The sequence below is a fragment of the Pagrus pagrus genome (assembly GCF_965226575.1).
Source record: "Pagrus pagrus genome assembly, chromosome: 5".
Taxonomy (NCBI): Eukaryota; Metazoa; Chordata; class Actinopteri; order Spariformes; family Sparidae; genus Pagrus; species Pagrus pagrus.
The window spans coordinates 31,492,302-31,514,536 of NC_140189.1; the positions used below are offsets into that span (position 1 = coordinate 31,492,302).

At 42.4% G+C, this 22,235-nt stretch overlaps 1 protein-coding gene across 4 annotated transcripts in view; it reads right to left on the minus strand.

The window, feature by feature from the left end:
- atp8a1 (ATPase phospholipid transporting 8A1) overlaps window positions 1–22,235 on the minus strand; it is a 115,968-nt gene that overhangs the window by 26,166 nt on the left and 67,567 nt on the right. For all 4 annotated transcript variants that reach the window (XM_084353742.1, XM_084353743.1, XM_084353741.1 and 1 more), the window contains 6 exons: window positions 21,471–21,609; window positions 17,444–17,508; window positions 12,809–12,981; window positions 10,814–10,997; window positions 8,343–8,453; window positions 1,393–1,467 (listed from right to left, as the gene is read on the minus strand). In XM_084353742.1, coding sequence (XP_084209868.1) covers window positions 1,393–1,467; window positions 8,343–8,453; window positions 10,814–10,997; window positions 12,809–12,981; window positions 17,444–17,508; window positions 21,471–21,609 — 747 coding nt within the window. The remainder of the gene's footprint in view (window positions 1–1,392; window positions 1,468–8,342; window positions 8,454–10,813; window positions 10,998–12,808; window positions 12,982–17,443; window positions 17,509–21,470; window positions 21,610–22,235) is intronic.

The window sequence follows — 22,235 nt, forward strand, 5'->3', positions numbered from 1 at the left end:
CGTGTAATGAAGGGCTGAAAGACTTTAAAACACTTCAGTGTCTTTTATATAATGAAGATTTCTTTGTCTCTCGCAACTGAAAACTTTGAACTATGAGAACTTCATAAAACTTCCGTACATGCACTGTGTAGCGTGTAAAACTAATAAAACTTATGGTAGGAGGCTGTCTTCATCATCGCCACGATCTCCATATGTTAAATGTATAGACTAATTCGCTTCATTTTGCTCTCCACTTGTCTCATTCCTTACTTTACATCATTGAAGACCACTGACCTTGAAACCCTTCAGTTTCTTATTTTGATTCGTCATGCTTCAAGTCTGTTCATATGCAAAACCCATCTCCATCTCCAGCGAACATCTGCGATGCTCTTGACTAAGAAGCAGGTATTTAAGCCGAGCTGAAGTGTAATTTCTTAGTGGTGTTGTAATGTTGTTCTGTATAGCAGCTGCTGAGAGAGGAGCGATGGTATTGTGTGGCTGGGGGGCTCAGCGGGTCAGTTGGTGTGAGTTCCCCGTAGGCCCATCTGGAGTGGGAGTCTGCAGGACTCAGTCTGCGGGACCAGCGGGTCACAGGACATGCTCCACTGGGCTCCTTTCTTATTCAGAGCCAGGCCCAGGAAGATCTCCATTGAGGGGCGGATTCAGCCCACTGCTTCTGACAGACTCCCACTGAGTCGGAGGAATTCTCCCAGTTTTGGGATAAAGTGAAAGACTGAACCCTCTTCCCACCCCCCAATACAGTGCGGGTCCTAAGGTGGTGGTTTATTATGAAGTGAGTGCCGAGCTGTGGAAATGTTCTCTTCACTTGACAGTTTCGTCCCTCCCATAAATTACTTCCATTTGAGGCCGATCGGGAATCAGGGGAAATTTCACTTCACACTTCTCTCACTCATTTGTGTTTATTGAATTGAGTTGGTTTTAATAAACAGTTTAAAGTTACATATCAACTCCTTGTGGGCTTAATGGCAAGGTATTAAAGATCAGACCTGCAGATGCACATTTTTTTCTTCTACCTAATTCATGACAGATATGAAATATGAGTTCATTAGGAGTGGTCCCATTATAGAGCCCTGTGGGACTCCCTACATCAGCCGCCAGCTCAGTCGCTGCTCCATTCTTCCTATTCTTTTTATCATTCAAACGTAGCTGCCCTCGCTAACTACACTCTTTGGGGCAAGCGGAGCTGTTGTTCTTTCGTATTCTGTACATAGTTTAGGGCACAGAGGGAATATGGACTTGACAACAGGTCATAAATAAAGGAGAAAGGCTTCAAGATGTTGATGACATAGTCACGCAATAAAGGGATCGGTCTTGAGGTACCACTGCAAATCAGTTCTGCGTCAGAAAGAAGTGAAGTGGGCTCTTTAGAGAGTTGATTTTATTAACACTCACCACGTTGTACAAGCCGATGCACCAGCGCTCAAACAGGATCTGGCCTGAGAAGCCATTGACGAACGCGAACCAGATCTATGGGAGACAAAATCACACAAAGAAAAAGTAAGAAGAGCAAAAATAAGAGCAGAAAGCAGTTTACAGAAGAATTTTCATTTTCATGGATAAACCAAGATGACAAGAATGGTTTTGTGACCAAAACACTCACATTTCCCATTACTGTCACTTTAATCAGTAAAGCATTTAGTCATGAACTTGATACTTCAGGCTTCACTCAAACTAGATGATGAAAACACTAAATCTCTGTAGTCTTTCTAATTGCCCTTTCATTACCGGTATATGCTTTCCATTAGTGATAGTGAGGGTGAGTGGTTACCATTATCAGATTTGAGACGGGCTCACCATGTCTACAGACTAACAATCCATTTTTTCTGTCACACCACATTCTTCACTGATTTCATAGAGAGACAGCAGGGTCTCTTACACAATGAAAAATATCAAAGAGTGAGCAGCTCCTGCTTATACATCTTTGAAATTATTGTAAAGATGATGCATCTTGCAATAACGATCGTTTTGGGAGTAAAGGAGGAAAAATAATTGTTTCCTTTAAATGAGAAAATACAAGCAAAACATGAGCGGGTTTGTTTGAAGTGCTGACCCATGATCAACGTCTCATTAGTCTAACTTAGCCAGGTTTCAAACCCAGGAAAGGCAAGAGGCCACAACACAACAAATCAGGGACAAATGAGCGACAGTGGGAAAGCCCAGACCTCCAGAAACCACCTCCACGATGCAAATTTTGGACTGGATTCATCACGGGATTACCTACAAACATATATCAGCCCACTATTTCCCTCCTTGATCTACCTGAAGACAAGTGGGTGACAGAGGAGGTGAGATATGGGGGCAGAGTTAGAGCTGCTGGACTCTGAATGATGGAGACTTTGATATATTGTGTAAGGAAAGGGAGACGGAGGTAATGTAAACCATATGCTGGCTGGAGATGAGGCTTATCTTGAATGGTCAGACTTATCTGAACTTAACAATGCCTCTTAGACCAGGACAGGAGCCAGGTATTCTGAATAAACTACATTTGCATGCAAGTAGAGTCGTTAATATCGGAGGTGGCAAAAGTACACACATTCTTTACTGAAGTAGAAGTGCCGACACTTGTGTAAGAAAAGACTCTGGTAAAAGTAGAAGTACTGACTCAGCTTCTTCACTCAACTAAAAGTAAGAAAGTACAGGCTCTGAAACGTACTCAAAATGTAAAAGTGAAGAATAATATATATTAAACTCTAAAGTAGAATCAGGAGGATTTGTCCAAGCTGTTCGTAAACACACCACAAAGATAGTTGATAGTTAATCTCATTCTCTGGTCGTCAAATACTGACATTTTGGGTGAGTTGAGTGTCTGAAGAAAAGCAAGAAAGTGAAAAAATAAGAAAATCCAGGCAGGGCCGCAGGGTCTCTGCAGATACCAGACACTAAGACGCCACGTCATTTCGTCCTGCTACGTCTTGGTTGAAATCAGTCTTGTGATGTTGAAAGCGGTGTGCAATGACGCAAAATAAAAACAACCGATAATTCCCCTCAAATGCATTAAAACTAATGTAGGAAGCCTATTTTGAAAATGTAAGAAGTGGAAAGTGCTGATATGTGTGTTTCAATGTAGGAAGTAAAAATAAAAAGATTTCAGAAAAATTTTACTCAAGTACAGATACTCTAACAAACTCTTCGTACTTTCTTACTTCCCACCTCAGGTTAAAATACAGTGTCTAGTAGGAAACATGTTGCATGTGAATTATGGGATTTGTCTGACATATCCTGGAGTAAAACTGCTTGTGAATCAGAAATTGTTCCTCGCTGTGTTACTGTTTGACACTTCGAGGTCCAGAATCGTCTCTCGCTCGCGCCAAATCTGTCAGGAGAACATCAGGGGTGCTGTGTTTTGGCCGTGGCCTACCAAGCATTTCCTCGCTTCATTTAACTTCATTATGAAGGCATGAACTGCTACAAATTCTCAGATTGGGACAAAGCCTATTTGAGGGCCCCACCCGCTGCTGCCACTCTCTACACGACCAATACCAATCTGCCGCTGGCCCTTCCCATTTAATCGTCTAAGAGTATGCATGAAAACAAATGTCTGTCACCCCCCCCCCCCCCTTCATTCTCTTGGTTGGGGGTAGGAGGAGGTGGCTGCCTATAGATGAAGCCACTGTTTATGTGTGTGCCCCCATACCCTGCCCCTCACCTCCCCTTTCTGCCACACCCACCCATCACAGATCCCACCCTCCACTCCATCAGGTGCACTCTACCATGATGTTGTTTCTTTTATAAAGAAGGGGCCTGTTTTCACATTCATGTGGGATGACCATGTGGCTCTGTAACCATGAGAATCAGAAGGTGTACAGTACATCTGTTGGCACTGCGAGAATAGTTTTCTGGGTGTTTTGGGTCTTGGCTTGCTGAAAATACCTTCAGATGCCGTTGCTATGGGTTATGTGAAGTTGAAGCGCAAGCCATGAGGCAGGTTCAACCATTAGCGTGGCTGAAGCAATGGTAACGAGAGGCTAGCGGGTAGGTCAAACTGCTGAATTAATTACAGCTCTGCCCAATGAGAGGCTCTGAGCTGATATATTGTTGTGCTAAGTTAAAAAAGGCTCCTATTCATAGCATGTGGTAACTGCTTCTGTGTGAGTGTTTTGGCCTGGTCCTCGGGGTCCCAATAGCTCCTCTCTCTTTCTCCCTCTCTCCTCTCTTGAGGGACAGATGCATTGATTTGCTCATTAGGGGAAGTACCAGGCAGGATTTTTCTTCCCCTTTTCTTCTCCTCATTGAGTGCCACTCAGCGGAGGGGTGTGGCTGGCCTCTCTCCCCGACTGCACATCATGAAAAACAGTAATGGAGGGAAGCGGGAGTTGAGAAAAGGGGGATTGGGCAACGGCTAGCCGATAAGAAGACTTCTTGCATATTCATCAGCGAATCAAAAATCATTGATTCCAAGGCTGCTCCGGAGGCCTTGTCTAGAAGTGGCTGTGGGTTGGAGGGGAGGGGGGAGCATGACATTTGTCCCCAACAATGTGAGTCCTGATACTCTTAAGCTTAGTTCTGCAGAATTGCTAATGGAATCCATGCACAAAGCAAGCGAAGAATAAAGAGGGACATAAAGAGGGAGCTGATAAATATGCTGGAAATATGTGGAGCTACAAACACAAGCTGCCTTAACAATGCCGGGCACGGCCTCTTTGGCTTCATTCAGCGCGCGATGGTCGGCTAGCTTTGCTCTGCAGCTCCGAGCCGTCTCTGACTACACTGAGCCGGGCTGAATGAGCTTTCATGTAATTGCCTCATAAATGCCACTTGTCCATCAGCCCCCTCTGTAGCACCCTGGCAATGTGTCAATCAAACATGAGTGGCCAGCTGGATCGGCCATTTGAATTAAGTTGCCATGGCTTCCTTTGGAAAGGCCTCTTAGCTTGAATGTGGCTGAATTTAATTCTTTTCACACCCTTCTTTAGCTAATAGTGTAATTTGTCACAAAGTAGGAGTTATGAATTCTACTTAATGTTCATTAAGCACTGGGGCGCATTGTTTAAAAAATATCTGAGTAATTATGACTGCCTTGTTTAATTAGATAATCGTGTTTCAACTGTGACCATGCTTGAACTGTTCTCAAACTGATTAGGGAAGAGGAATGCCAACCATAATCAGGATTTTTGGGGAAAGCCAAAGGAAACGCTGTGAAGCAGTTCCAGCTGTCAGTCAATCATCCACCGGAGCAACAGTCTTACTTTCTGACTCACAATTAACCTTCAGTGAGTCACAGAAAATCCTGAATGATCACACAACCGATCCAAGAGCCTCGGACTAAGTTGCGCTCACATTCACGTCTTCCACAATAGCCGCAGAAGCCTTCGCCCTCCTACTCTATGTCTCTTAAAAAGAACCAAAGAGCCAGTGGAAAGAGAGGGAGACGAAAAGAGGCTTAAACACAGAGTCTCCAAGTCCCGGTATTCAAATCGTAACACACACTGTACCAGACAATGGTGCCGCGAACAAAAAAGTTGAAATTCCCGTCAACATCCTCGATTCTCTCCTTGCAAGGTAGCCTGGGAGTCGACGGGAAAAACATGCGCTCACAAAAGTAAACCTATTAGTGCAACAAACGCAGCTTTTAGCCGTACCCTGGGGTTGCTGCTGTGTTAGATGTCAGGGTCTTACAAAACAGGGACATTTGAAATATCGAAGCAGCCAAAGAGTGAAGAAATGCCCCATTATCTGCTTGAATCCCCTGAAGGAGCGTAGCACGGGGGGAGGGGGGGGGAGTTATGTTTTCTGAAAGGGAGTAACAAAAGGTGTGCTAGAAAGAAGCTCCGCCTGCAGACAGAACTATAGATGTTACGTTCCAGTTGTAGGAAAAGACCTGCTTTGAAAAGAGACCTGTGTGTTTCAAAGAGAAGCTGCGGTTGACAAAAAAATGCATAAATAATGTTAAGGGGAATTTTGAACCGGGATGTTTAAGGGGCAGGGGCGGAAAAAAATAAAAAGGGCACCAGCTGTATGAGTCGGGCACCAGCGCACAGAAAGTCCTGATTTATCTACAGTGAAACCGTTACAAACCCTGGTGGAGATTAGATTTGTTGTTTTTTGATTCTCACTCTTCACCTCTGCGCCCTACATGGCACTTCATGATGTTTTTTCCACTGGGAAGGAAGCCCTCTTTTTGTTTCAAACATGGTAGCACCCCCCTTCAGTCCACCAGTGAACATAAAGGACCATTTAGGATTCAAATGAAGGTCAGAGAGTATAAAAGACGAGTTTGCATAGTCGTGAGTGTGTGTAGTATATACATTTTACATCACCTCTTCTGAGTGAGTGAACATGCTTAAGAACAGGGATGAAAACTAAATGAACTCATTCCAGCACAGATGAAACGCCATACGTCATGTTTTTTACTGACAGGATTAAATTAAATTTGCTGCAAATTGAATTTGACTTTGGATCCGCATTTATAACTTGTATTTTACCTTTTTTGGAAAAGGATATTATGATCAAACAGTTGCAGTGCCTGGAAAAAAGCCTGAGTGCCCTCTTTCACTTCAGGTCACAATAAGCCAGAAGCAGACATGCTGGAATGTAAAAGGTAGTCGACTGATTCTCCATGGTGTATAAACCCGAGTGAGGACGAGAAAGGGGATCAGAGGTCAAGTGTCACAGGAGGAGGATGAACACAAAATCATTTTAAAGTGCTCATATTTCCCTGACAGGTTATGTGGTGATGATGTTTTAAAGACATGTGGCTGATCCTTTTGTGGCCACTGCACAGCTCAGCAGGGAGCACTCTGAAGACTGTCCCCGCTTCACAGCACAAAGGCAGAGGAAGTGTGTAAATCACTTGCATTTATTAAAACATCTGGTCTCTTATGTTCTGTTCTTTGTTTTTATTTTTTTAATATGCTGTTTTGTAAAGCCGAAGCGAGCGATAAAGTTCCTACCTTTATCTCCATTAAAACTTCTTGATATTTAGTTAGTGATCACACACTGACTCCTGACTTCTGACTTTTTAAGGAGATGCCGAGCCACTGTTGCTCCTCGCCTCAGACCCGCTAGATCAAAACATCTGAGCACCTCGATGATAAAGCTGCTGCTGATAGGAAGCACTTAACCTGTCTGGTCATTCTTGGTTATAGCTCTGAACCTGCAATCAGTACCGGGCCTGGTATCTGTCAAATGCCATCAAACCTACCGCACAGCCAACAGATCTTCCTAACCAGCATCCACTGATATACAAGCAGAGTGGAGCAGGGCGGCTTTGAACAGCATTCATCACCTGCTTATGATTTTCTCCAGTTTAATAACTTTAATAATCTGCAGGGCTGAAACTAACGATGATTTGCATGATTGATTAATCTGCCAGTTATTTTCACAACTAACTGATTAATTGTTTAGTTAATAAAATGTTAAGAAATTGTGAAAAATGCTCATCAGTTTCCAGAAGCGATGTCTTCAAAGTGCTTCTTTCGCCCAATGAACAGTTTAAAACCCAGAGACTCTACATTTACTCTTCATCGATCAACTAATCGATTAATTGACTAATCTTTGCAGCTTTTCACAATGTTTATGAAACTAAATACAAACAAATAACCTTTATTATACAAACATTTAAATAATAAGCCTATGAATAATCTATGACTGTACTTCAATTCACTTCAAAACCTGCTGACTGAAAACTTTGTTTAAAAATGGTTATCAAAAGGAGGACGAAGCAAAGAGGAAATCTACGCTCCATTTACTCTCTTTCCCAGCACAAGAGCACCTCAAATCTTGACGTCTAAAACTCCTGAGAACATTAAATTTTTTAAACTTTGATGATTTTGTGCAAGTTTAAGAAACAAAATAAAACAAGGAGAGAACATTTTTGTCCTCTGTGAATACAGTGTGTCCAGTGTTAAAGGCATATTTGTCTGTGTAAAATGGTAAAAATGTATCTTGTAATCCTTTTAAACGTTTGTTCAGATGAGCTGTGTGGATTAATGTATTCTAAGGATCCAGTAAATGGCGAGGATTTCCTGAAGTCAGACCTCCAGTTAATTAAGTATAGCTTTCCCTTCATTACTGAGTGTGTGTGTGTGTGTGTGTGTGTGTGTGTGTGTGTGTGTGTGTGTGTGTGTGTGTGTGTGTGTGTGTGTGCGTGTGCGCGCGCGAGTGTGCCTGTTTGTTTGCGTATATTCTGTCCAGGTACGTCAAAACTCAAACCATTTACCCGGGAGCTACACAAACTGGCAGGTAATGTGAAGGGCCAGTCAACAGAAACACAAACATGGAAACTCTAACAAGGAATCTTTGCCTTTACCCAATCATGTCATGTGGAAAAACCTCAATGCTTTGCATTCAGATCTGGTTCAATGCTCGACTCTCCGTCCTGACAGCTACTGTGTGGGACTCACCTCAATGATGTAGAGGACAATGTTCTTGTAGAAGCAGTACAGGATACACTTGGCTACGCGGTTGTAATTCCAGGCTCCGTGGACGAGCAGCAGATTCTTCAAGTATTTGAACTGCGTGGGAGGGGAGCAAACGAAGGAAAACGGCGAGATGAATGAATAGGAAAGGTCTGTGTACAGTACACTGTCTGATGGTTCCTCATAATCAGTGATCGCTAAAGCAGTTACAGCAGGAACTTCAAGATTAAAGAAAGCAGCAGCGTTTTGTCATCCCCCAGCAGAGAGGACTGATGAGGCATTGTGGACAAAGCTCTCGCTAACGCATTCCAGAAATTTCAACTCACAGATTGTAAGCTTAAGAGAGCTTTAAAGTTGTTGATGGAGGAGTTCATACAGAGATATTGGTCTCCAAGGGCTCGGGATAATAGTTAAATGGCTTTATAATTGTACCGCCATTTAGGGCCTGTGGTGAACTTACAATTTCACTGCTATTTCTGGCTGATAAGTGTGATGACACTGGAGCAGAACCTCGGGGCACGCATTTCATCTTAGTTGCCAGTAAATTACTGAAACAAAGCACACTAAATTGCATCCTCTTGCTATTTGACAAAAAGAACCGCTTTTAAAATGTCTCACAAACCAGACTGCAATGAAAAAGAAGTAGAAGTCAACTTTAATCTTTGAGTAAACAGTTTTTACTTGAAGGCTTTCTTGACTTTTGTCTTCTCTTCATTTACTTTATAAATGACGAAGAAAAGCAGCAAATCTTCACATTTAGGAAGTTGGAACCAACGAATGTTTGACATGTTGCTTGCAAAATGTCTGACAATTGATCGATTATCAACAGTTGACAATTAATTTTCTTTTAATTGAATAACTGATAAATCAACTCCTCATTTCAGCTCTAATTATCAGAGAGTAAAAAATGTAATGTTTTTAACTTCATGTTGACAAAATCCTCCAGTTTTCACGCAGACATGAACGGTAAGTTAAATATTGGCTGATCATCTCCACAAGTCGGACACAGGAGGAGAAGAATTCAACTAAATCTTTTGAGAAAACACAGTTTTGTTGACCTGACTACTTCTTTGCAGTATTCTTTGGTAAAACGACAGCACATTGGCAGCTCCCCGGTTTGTCTGACCCCTCGAATGGTCGAATCAAACATCAGTTAACGCGGAGCTGAGCTGATGACAGATGGAGAGCAGAGGTGCCTCAGCCCAGAGCCTCTTCACTCTGCACACAGATAACTCTGAGCTTTCAAGTACTAAATCTTAGAAACTAGCTCCCCAATAATCCACAGCAGCGAGGAGCTCATCTGAGACTCTACAACATTAATATAAATCAAATGAATGGGGATAGAAAAACAAGTTACACAACTTCCAAGGATTGATTTCAGTTTGCAGTCTGCAAATTACAGTTAATGTACCGTTACGCCAATATATGGAAAACACCACTGGAAGTCTGGAGGTGTAATTTAATTTGATGGCGGGACACAACCTAAATGGATTATAAGAGGCCACCTGTCTTTGAAAGATATACACTTTTACATGTCGAGCCGATTGAAGGGGGCACTTAAGACAAACCCAAGTCTCTTGAACGGTAATTGCACACTGAAGCACAGAGAGTGTTCTGTGTTTTAGTCAACTCTGGGTTTCCCATACTCTCAAGCCCCGTAGCTGTAATAGAAACATGATGTACTGAGTGTGCTGTGTAGAAGCAGTCATTATACAGGACCTCTACGGCTTTTGTTGCTTATGTGTATCACATATCGATGCAGGGTTTCATACAAACTGGTTACTGGTACTTACAGTAAGTAGCGTTTTGCCGGGATCTGTTTCTGTATAGTCACGCTGGGCGTAGGGTGTCACCAGATGCCTGTTTTACAGGTGTTACTGCTTCACTGTCTAAGCTCATGCCCTGACAGACGTATGACCTATTGTTACTCAGGACAATGTGCCATGCTATCGCTAACACATATTACACTTGAGGAGACAATAACAGGACTGACAATTTGTGGAATCTGACTTCAAGAGAGAGAAATGGGCACAGATACGATGTGTTGCTACCAGATTGAGGACAAGCACCTGCAGCTTCAAAGAAAACACATGCTGATCAGAATCGCGCTTTAACACGGCTAAAGTGTCTCATGGTTTTTATTTGATGTGCATACTTTTGGTAAGGTGTCAACATGTGAATATCTTTATTCCAAGAGAAATAACTCACATGAAAATGTCACTGTTTATTTGACACAGTAAATGTCTCTCTTGATCCAGTCTTGAAGGCTGCATTATCTTATTAGCAGTTTAATAAGACTGAAACGCAATAAAAGGAGTTTTTAACTGGTACTGATGCCTCTGTGACCTACATAAGCAAACAAGACCATCAGGAAGAAGATTGGCTTGTTCTATATGGTTATTCTTAATGCCTAAAGTTTCCACTTTTCCATCTCCAGCTATCACCATCGTGCTCACCTGGGCAATCGAGTAGTCGGAGGAGTTTGCGGCCTGCAGGCCCTCGTTGCCTGAGATTCCCACACCGACATGAGCTGTTTGGATCATTCCAACGTCATTAGCACCATCACCAATGGCCAGCGTGATCACCTTCACCTGCTTCTTTACCATCTCCACCACCTCTGACTTCTGAAGAGGAGATACCCTGAATGGGGGCAACACGGGAGATATTACACAATCAGTGTTTACTAAAACTGTGTCAATCAAAACGTATAATTAACGTGACAAAATCAGTCTGTGTCGGTAAAACTCAAGCTACAAGTACAGTATACAGTGCACAGGACAAGATAACACACAACATACATTATAATGAAGAGCAGATGAGAGACACATCATATCATGTCACTCAGGAATGTATTCTCCAGGAAATTCTGTTTCCTACTTTCTCTGTATTGGAAAGTATAATTTGGGTGTGTATAAAATAATATCAATTCTCCAGATCAGCACTTGGCTTTAGATTATAGAAGCTTGAAGTGTGCAGACAGTCGTGCCAAAGTGTTAACACCCTAAAAATAAACACAGCGGCATTTTGTGCATAATGTTTCTGAAGAAGCATGGGCCCAGGTGTCAAAGGGAAGAAAGGACTTGTAATGACTACATTTAATCCCTAGCAGCAGTGCCAGTGACTTGACTGAGTGTAATAGTCGAGGTTTGATGGTGGGAGGCCAGTGAGGGATCAAGACTTTGTCTCTGCACCAATAACTCCTGCTGATCAGACGAGGCAAACGTGTGAAGGAAGGAATCTTCATGGTGAAGCTGCTGTCAGGTGTGGCAGCTGATGACACCATGTGTATAGGAGGAAGCACATGTCTGACAACAGCACCTGCAGAAAGTTTTCACCCTCTTTGAAAGTTTTTTTGGTCTGATAACGAAGTTGAAGTAGACTGAATGCTGTGTTTGTTGCATGCACAATCTCCAATCTCCAGCTTTTCTGTTTCTTGATGACTAATTTATCTGGAATTCAAGTGATGGTCAAAAACTTGGACATTTGTTCTACTTTGTTATGTTGTCATACAATAAAACATGAAAACTCTTACACAGGAAATGTATGACCAGTAGAGCTGTGAGACATCATTAGCTGGTGCTTGTGACACATCTTATAACTCTTCCTTTACAAGACTTCAAACTTGACTTTAAGCCCTCACTGACAGAAAAGTCTGTAGCCTCCCACACAGGCACTTCCTCTTAATGCACCAGAGGTTCGGGGGTAGTGTACAGTACAGAGAGTCTCCAGAGATGATGTCATAAACTGCATGTCTGTCTTAAGCTGCGAAACTGTTAATGTTTATGTTCTCCGTGGTTTAAGAGGCCCCATTCATCTCCTGGTGTCTCTCAGTGCCCACAGAGTGTGCACGAGGCAAAGGCAGGTAGAGGTGGAGGGAAAAATAAATACAATTTTTGACGTAATGCACTGAGTCATAAGGTTCGCTGTTGTTCTAAAAACGGGGTGCTGACTTCTGGGCCCAGACCCCGTCATGGTTGCTTGAGTACTTAAGTACTTCCTATTATTTATGTGGTCTGGGCAGGTCAACAGTGGACCTGCATAATGTTGAAAGTTGCCATTTAAATTTACAAGTAACACACTTTTTAAATTGCCGCTATAAAAATAGTCAATGACCTTTGTGTCGAAGACGTTATACTTTGTCGTTCAACCATGGAGCTTTTAATTCAATTTAAGTTAGTTTAAAGAAAATATGCCGAACATGACTTACCTTCAGCTTCTTGTGTTTGAGGATTTGGTGCGTCTCTCTGTTTTGTGCCATTATAAAATGATAATAAAACACCTTTTTGTTGTAGGCTATTAGTCTACTAATTTGAAAGATCGTTTTTCGAGCGCAGAAATAGATTTGGTACGTAAAGTCTTTGCAATAACAACGCTGTCTTCAGTCTGTCACTTCGGTCTGTGGAATTTATTGTCTTGGGATTTTATTTTACTGTTTCAGGAGTAAATCTTACCTGCAGCATATGACAGCTTTACAGGACAGGGCGAGGTCCAGGAAGTACTGTCGCACTCCGAATGTGAGGGCGTATTTGAGAGTCTTCCCGTCAATAATGAGAGCAAAGTCGTTCTCCTTGTAGAGGGCATCTCCCAGCATTCCACAGTGGTGGCTGAGTGTCTCCCTCGTTCTCTGTGAAAACACGTTTCGAGTGTTAGTTTAATTAGCGTAATTAGTCATAATGATTCCAAGCCTATAGAGGTACAGTTGCTGGAGGAGATTAGACTGTTTTTAGATAATGTTCGCTGTTTTTACCCTGCTTCTACCCTTACGTTTCAAAAATCTAGTGTGCAAGATTAAGATTAATTGACTTATAAATCAGTAAAGTTATTTAAGATGGTTTGTTTGTTTTTAATCAATTATTTTAAAGTACATGTCAACTTGTTAACAGATAGAAAAATATTATACAATTATTATAATAACACCATTTGTTATCCTGGCAAAATTAATTAAGTGCACATAAACGTCTATGAATAACAGATCTATATGTTTGTAAAGTAAACTGAGATATTCTATGATGACAGATAACCATACAATGATGGAGTATAAGACAATAAAAACATGAACAAAGTTCCTGTGCTTCATTAGCAACAGTTCAATGGTTCATCACAAAAATATTTACATGTTCATGTTTGCTTTCACTTTTCTGCCATTTGTCAACTTCTTGAGTTCTTTGGTCTCAGACCCAAAGAAGTTTCTGGGTTTAAACTCCTTGAATGTTTTTGTTAGCTGTACATTTCTTTTAACGCGTGAGGACTGTAAATCTAGATATTGATATTTCATATATCACAGTCGGACCCACGACGAATGTCTTCCTCCCCGTTTGTATGATGCATTTTAAAAGTTTCATTTAAAACAATGAAACACTATTTGTGCATTCAACGCACAGTATATCATTTCTGCCACTAGAGGTCTCTCAATCTAAACATTGAAATCAAAAGTCGTAGTTTGATGAAGTAGTGTGGGATGATGGGAGTTGCTGTCTTCATTGTTCAACAACCAGCAGCTGATGCAAATATATCTGACGTTACTCGGGCAGAAATGTTTGTGGACGAGATAAAGTTTTATGTGACGTTAAGTCACCTTCACCAACTTCCTCCCTCACTCTCTGATATATTATCTGATGTTTCCCTGGAAGTTACAGCGACGGACGACCAAATGAAACTTACTAAGTTCACAAATTAACTGTATATAGCAAGTCAGAGATGTTATGCTGTATATTAAATCTTGAAATTCACTTCACTGCTCATTTGACTACAATTTTCATATTAAGAAGATATTTTTTCCTTTTGGACTCTAAATATTCGTCCATTCTCTCATTCACATCAGCGTTAACCAGATGAGACAGCTCTGTCCACTCTTCTTGCTCTTCCTGCTGCACAGCAGCTGCTCTTGATATTTCAGATATTTATTATGTTTCCCATGCTTATTACACTCAGACCACGGCTGTGAGGTGATTACACGTACGGGTTCTGAGAGTGGATTGTGTTTGCTTATGTAATATATACAGCTTTGATGGTGTGTGATGATGAAAAGCCATAAATATGAGACTGAGGATTTACTGTCTGGGTATAGTGCGGCATGTGGACTGGATGTATGGAGTGGTGAGATCATCATTGTATTCATCATTCAATCATCTTTCCCACAGATGGTGAAACCATCAGGAAATAAAGACAACTTCTATTTGTACAGTAACCATTTTATAAGGGACAGTTACTGTCCATGTATTTTATAAAAAAGTTCAAGATAAACTGGCTTCAAAAGTACGAACATTTTATAGAAGCAATAAAATGAGATCCTTCATGGTGGTTTGGTAGCATTCAGCAACTGTACAAATGCAAACAGTAAAATTAAATAACAGAAGCAAAGACCTAAATGGACAGATACAAAGCATGAAGCATGATATGATACAATGTATCAATCCTAATGTGCCAAGCAGATGCTCAAACAGCTGTAATCATTAAAAAAAATGGTGGCTATTAACAGCAGTGAGGGAGGGAGGGGTCCGGCCTGGTGCCGAGGTCAGATATGTCAAACCCGTCAGATTGTACCAGGGGGACCAGGCAACGTTCGCTTGGCATAACAAAACTCTGAAACCCCAGCTTAAAGGAAATATTTGGAGAAAGGGGCTTTACGTTTCACAAAGCGAGAGAAGGAGAGTGAGAGACACGCACGGAGAGAGATGATGGATTAACAGAGGAGAGAAACTGAGCAAGAGGATACAAGCAGAAAGCAGCTGCCAGGACTTAACCATCCCTGATGGGGTCTGTAAAACAGCACGAGATGGTGAGCAGGGGGCAGGCTTGTGTGTGCGAGTGTGTGCGTCTCTGTGTGTGTGTGTGACTGTGTGTGGGAGAACGAGAGAGAACCACAGGTCAGAATCAGTGATAGGCATCTGTGATATCTATATTCCACCACAGAGCCAAAAAAAGAAAGCCTCTCCGTCTCAGTTAACAGTGATTTTAGACGACATCTCAGAGTGAGTACGTGTGTGTGTGTGTGTGTGTGTGTGCTCTGTATAAGCCTGTATACCATCTGTATGAGAGAGAATCCACTCTGTTTGGGGCACACAATCTATTCATCACACGGTGTGATAAGCAAAGTTTACCATTTCCTTAAGTAGAGCGGCCATTTCCCCCCTAATTTCCACCGAGGAATTTTAGCACTAATGCTACATGTCTCCTCCTAAAGCCTCTTTGTTATGGCTGTAATGAGCAGTTTAGCCTGTGACCAGCTAGTGTTTGGTTTTGGAATGTGTATGTGGCGTCCATTCAGAAAAAATCCACAAGAGCTTCCCATAAAGACTGAGCTCCATTGTTGATATAGGCCCTTGAGTGATATAGCTAACAGGACGTGACACTCACGATGTGGAATCTGGACATTTGTATGGACATAATGTCATCATCTGTCTTTGACTAAGAGACACTCAAAGAGGGGAGCCTCCACCTTAGTGAGAAGAGTGTGGACATGTGTTATCCCACATACCTTTCTCTGAAAGAACACCTGAGTAATTACATGTTTCCAATGCAGTTTTCCACTGGGGTTGCTTATAACGATTATTTTCATTGTTGATTAATCTGCGCATTATTTTCAGGATTAATCGATTCATCATTAGCACAGAGGGTGATGCACACTGTACAGATTATAAAGCCCACTGAGTCGATGCAATTTGTGACTTTGAACCAGATAAATGAAACTGATTTGAGTTGTTTAGTATATAAAATGTAAAAAAAAAAGGGTGAAAAACCCTTATCGCAACTTCCCAGATCCCTAAGTGACGTCTTCAAATTGCTTCTTTTGTCAAACCAACAGTCCAAAACCCAAAGACTTTTCATTTACTGTCGTACATGTCAAAGAAAAGCAGCATTTCCTTTTATTTAAGAAGCTGGAAACAGCAAATGTTTGACATTTTTGCTTTGAAAACGTAACGGATTATAAAACAGTTGGCAACTAACATTCTTTTGATCAAACTTTTGATCAACTAATCGATTTATATAACTTATACAACAATTTAAATAATAAGCCCCAACTATCTGTGACTGCACTTCCTGAAGATGAATATACTGATGCTCAATTCGTGCTATAAGCTCTGCAAATGATTAAGCATGCTGACTGGAGGACAAAGCTGTCCAAAATGAACTAATCCTACCGCAGAGACCAAGTTTCACTTTGGGAATTTCAGTCCAAGTAAGATTTAGTGCAGAGGATGTCTACAACTTTGTCCTCCCTTTGATAACCATTTCTAAACAAAGCAAAGAGGGAAGACATGCTCCAATTACTCTCTTTCGCAGCACAAGAGCACTCGGAGTTACCAGCCCTGCTGCCAGGCCCTCTGTTCACTGGGCCTCCTCAGTCTTGGTGGAGAGGTCTCTCCCTTCGCGTTTTAACAAACTGCCTTATGTAAGCATCTGCTCAACCACAGGAGAATCGGAGCTGACATTTCAAAGCGCCGCTCCGTGTGCTTTATGAATGCACCGACCCAAAGTTTCTACCTCGGCTTCATTTATCACGCTCAACGACTGGCTGACAGAGTGAAGGCCGTCCGTCATCGCCCCCCAAAACACCCCCCTGCTGTTTTCCCCACCTTCATCTACTTTTTCTCACCGGTCCCCCCTTCTTAAAACCCAGCCAAGTTTCACCTACATCTGTGGCTCCTCTGCTCAGCCTCCTCCTGCTGGAAGTGCAGGAACTTGCCCTTTTGAATCTCAGAAACAACAGACAAGGCTCTCCTGCCGTGGGGTCAACACACTTCTCTGCTGGGTGTCTTTAAGATGTTAAAGGCAGATTCGGGATGTGTGGCGGCTGTTTTTGTGTGTGGAAGGCTCTCTGTGGATTCATCCTTTCAGTTTAGAGACAGAGATATTTTTCCACAGGAATTAGGTGATGAGATTAGGGGATTATTATACTGAGGGATGTCCTCATGATGTCATACTGAATAAATCTTTTAGTAGCTGTTTTAACTTGAGTGCACAGAAAAGTGGAAGATGCATACATGAGGCAAGATTTAAAAAAAGATTTAAAAAATGTGCTCTGGTGAGGTTTTTGTTTATGTAGGAAAGGAAATTTGTGGGAGAGCAGAAAGCTAAATACTCACATCAAGAGTGTCTTCATTGATTACGAGCATGCCCATGTTCTTGGTCAGCAGTTTGCAGGAATGTCCTACATGAAGACAGAAAAACAGAAGATGGAATTAGAGCAATTAGCACAGATTCGAGAAAATGTATTAGACTCAAAAAAGACTGAAAGCGTGTGGATACGCAGGGAATATTTCAAATGAGTTGAATTACCACTTAACTACTACATCAACTTTAGCTTAGCTTTAATAACCTCATTCAGCTCGACAACTCATCTGCCTTAGGCTCAAACACATAGAGATTAAATAGATAAAACATAAAATAACAGAATCAAAGGACACTACAGTATGCAGCAATACAGTTTAAAGGACACCAATTAAAATGTTACAGCTCAGAGCCAGTGTCTCGGGACATGACTAATGAGTTTGGTTTACAAGGGTTTGTCAGTTTCCTGTTTTAATAGGCAGTTACAACTCTGAGTTACCCAACATGGCTCTCGGGGGAGCGTTCCCCTCAGCTCTTGGCTGGGACAGATGCTCAGGGTCACCAGCGAGGTGGTGGAGGGAGCCTCCGGTCGGGGAAAACAGAAATGTTTCAGGAACCGACAGTGAAGCCTTCAGTTTAAAAGCCGAGGCTGAATGAAAAGGCTGCCATCTGTGGCGTGACCGCATGAATGTTTGTGGGCTCCGACACTTTGCTTCTGTCTGGAAAGAGATTCTAGTTTCTTTAAGGGGGTTACCACAACGCCCGTGTTTTTGTGAATGCATGGGTGGCATTTTCTGTGAGTGAAACTGAGTTAAGATTGTGCACAAAACACGCAGTCAAACACAATAGTGCACACACACAGTACACAGAGTACACACAGAGCATGAGGTGTGCATGAGGAAATGAGAGGGTTTCACCTCCAGAGTGAAAACCAAACAGGGTCGGGGTCTGGGACTGCCAGATTGTTTTCTTAAGTGCAAAGGTGCAAACGTCCAAAAATTTGCCAATGTGAGGAAAATGTCTCCCCATCTCAACACAGCGTCTCTCCTCCCTTCCCCCTTGTCGATTCCTACCACAGCCCTTCCGCTTAATGTGTTTACCTTCAGCTCATTTGACTGCGGCCAAACTGCCCTTTTTTATTTCACCAGAGAAAGTCGAATTCCTGGCCTTTCTCCATCTCAGGCGGAACTAAACGCTGCTCCCGCTGGAGTTCAGGAATGTTTAACGGGGACACTCAAGTCGCAGCAATCTCGAATGTTGCAAAGGGACCAACAATTACTGTAAAGATATAATCTCAACAACAGAGGTCAGTCAATATGGATAAGATTATAGGAGGTAGAAAGAATGGGGACCCGAAATGAATGACTGATGAATAAGGTGTGAAGGTCGATATCACAGGGGTTCATATTTGTGTAGGCAGAATAAATCGTATTTTCATCTTTATCACAACCATGAACATTTATGATAAACACAAACGACTGCCTGACACGTGCTAACATAATAGTTTAATTTACGCGCACATGCATTCACCACCAGAAATGGTGGTTATTTGACACATTTCCTGTCCCTTCCCCCCAAAAGCCAATCATCTGCTTGATGACCTGTCGAAACCAGGAAACATATCTAGCCTATCACGTTGTTGCATCGACACAAGTGCGCAGTTGAGATTCCCAAGAGTTTCGACCAATTTGGTGTCAGGAAGGAGTCGGTGCAGACGGACTCTGGATTGAAGAAGAAATAGCTGGTGTCTTAAACCGTATGCATGTAGGAGTAGAAGTGTGAACTGTGGGAAAAAAGGATTTTAAGACTTATTTGGGGCAAAGACACCAAACTTTTTAAGCGTTTTTTTATCAGATTTGACTGGTGATTCTATACATGCAGTTTTAATCCTTTCCACATTCATTCAGACAGAGGCCTGGTCTTGTATGCCTGAAATAACCAGCCAGGGGCGTTGCCAAGATGGCTGCTGGGTGGCAAGACTTGCAGATGAGGTCCCAGCTTGCAATCAGATACCCCTACACTGGATGGAGTGAAGAGCTAATATGAGTACTTCAATATGTTTTTATCACGAGTCATATCATCATCGCAGTATTAAATAATATCTTCGTACATTGTAGTTTCTCCTCATTTTGTGCAGGTTTAATAAAGGGTTGTGTTCACTCCCTCATGGCTCTTTGCTTAAGGGGGCAATGTACCTTCTGGCCAAAATGAATACAGGATTGTTTATGTGGCTCTCATCTGAGATATCTTCAGTAGAGTGTTCACCAACGAGCTGATTTCTGGCTCGGACCAGCCAGGCATCATAAGCATTTAAACTCCCCTCAACAAACACCCCACAGCACTGGGAGCGTGTCCCAGAGCAAACACTGCTCTTTCCTCAGGCAGCCAGACACACGGTGTCAGAGTAGTTACTGTATATTAGTCATGATAGTTCTGGATTAGGGATAAATTGAAACAACAACAGTCTTTTCAGCTTCGGATCAAATGGATCATATATGCTTCAATATCCTAAATATGTGAGAAAAGAAAACTCAACTGAATTTAAACCCAATAATCTGCGCCAAGAGAGGCGTTTAGGGGGTTTAGGCCACCTTGAAAAATCTAAATGTGATGGGCAAAATTCACCAGTCCAATGTGGCAAAGGGTGTACCATTAACCCTGGCAATGGGGATCGTCTTTCAGTGAGGAAAATAGTAAAAACAAGGTCAATATTGAGCGGAGATTTTACAGAGCGACCTAGTCAAGCGGCGGACCTGTAAAAATACTTCCAGTGAGCGTGTGCTTCTGCGGAGCTCCCTCACATCTGGGCACGGTGGGCACAAAGGGCTGATTCAGGCACGCCTCAGTGGTAGGTACAGCCACAAACGGAGGTGCTTTTCATATCTATTTTTCTGGACTGTTTAAACCTCTTATGCATTCAGGCTTGATCCGTTTGTAGTATTTAGCCACATCTAAGAGCTGCAAGAACACAGCCAATTAAGAAAGCCGAGCTGAAACTGGTGGACCAGAGTTCGTCATTTACCTTTCTGATAACATCTGCAAGGCTAAAACCTCCAGGGGAGCCAGACACATGAGAGCTGCCTGCTTGTGTACATTTGTGTGTTATTTATTTCACGTCAGTGAAGTGTGCTCATACATCATGTGGCATTCTGCGACCGATGCTTTTGCTCGATATGTGTGACAGAGAAGCATTCAGCTTGTCAGTAGTTTGTCTTGCTGGGTGAATAATGACCACAGGACTGACTGCAGTACCTGTAAGAAGCTGCCGTACAATTTATCACAACACACATCAGGTTCACCGGTGACTTTCCGTTTGGTTTGAGGCCAAGTGCAGGCAGGGATAATGTCCTGACGCACAGACATTAATGCAGGTTTCTGAGGGCTTAGTTTAAGACTTTTTGAGACCTTTAGGAATAATCCACTTAATTTCTGACACCTGTCGATATTTATTTAAGACATTTTAAGACATTTTGAGGCCTAAAATTCTTTAATGTAACTGATTTTACATTAAAGGGGCACTAGTCATAAGCAGTACTATTCAGTGTATATATATATATATACATATATCTCCAAAGCATGAAAACATAACCCTGATACTATAGAGACAATTGTCAGGATATCTTGCGAGTCTCCCAATTTTATGGAAGTGCAACACTAAGTCTCTGGATTTCCCCTTTAAATCCTATAGATTTGATTAATCCACGTCCACTGTATGATCTTATCTCATCCACCTGTTGGTCCCCATTACCACGACTCCAGCTGCTTTTGAAACCTGGTAGCAGCATTATGCTTGTATCAAGCTTCACTGCATGTTTTTTGGGGAAACAGGGAGGCAAAGTGCGTGAAGAGACTGCACTTACATTGGAGGACGCAGATTCAAGCCTCCAGGTCAGCAACACACTGAACACTAACTACCTGCCAGGCATTATGACTTTGACATCTGGCCTCCATGTGGAAGGGGGCATATTCAAATCTAATTTCGCTCTGCTGGTGGTACCATTGTTGGTAAATTTAGTTCAGTAATTTAACACCATGACAATCATCCTCTGTCCTGAGTCTTACCAATATTAATGGCCGTTTCCTGTTTGTCCCCCGTCAGGATCCAGATCTTGATGTCCGCCTTCATCAGAGTCTCAATGGTCTCGGGCACCTTATCCTGGAGCTTGTCCTCTATCGCTGTGGCCCCCAGCAGCTGCAGGTTCTGCACCCGAAAACAGGGAAAAGACAGAAAAAAAAGGTCAGTAAGTGGTGATCCGAACAGAGGAAGGCCTTTAAAACGTCATGTGTCAGAGAAACATGTGAGCCGGGATTGTGTCACTCATTCACTCGTGTTTTTCCTCTCATCAGCTGCCCTTGTTTATCACCCAGAAAAACCACAATGGGCTTTAGGGGTATTGGATACGTTACTATGCCTGTGTGTGTGTGTGTGTGTGTGTGTGTGTGTGTGTGTGTGTGTGCGTGTGTGTGTGTGTGTGTGCGCGCGTACATCTGCAGACAAGACCCCTTGCACACAAGCACGGCCACAAAATACTGTTGGTGTTTTTCCCAGGAAACTCTGTGGTTCTTTGGGGCTGGTTGCGGGCTCATATGGGGCCACAGCAGGGCCAGAGATTTGACGAGACCCAGGGGTAGAGGGGAGACAGGGCCCAGCAGCAGAGGAAAGGCAGAGGAAGCTCTCCTGAGCCCCGCTGCTTATACATCTACAGCTCTGTCCTCTCTAATCATTTGGAACAACACAGCACTGAAAACTGTGCCTGGGGAAAAACATGACTATATACTCACGAGTCCTCATTTGCCTTTTTGATGTGATTGTTCCATTGATCCTGT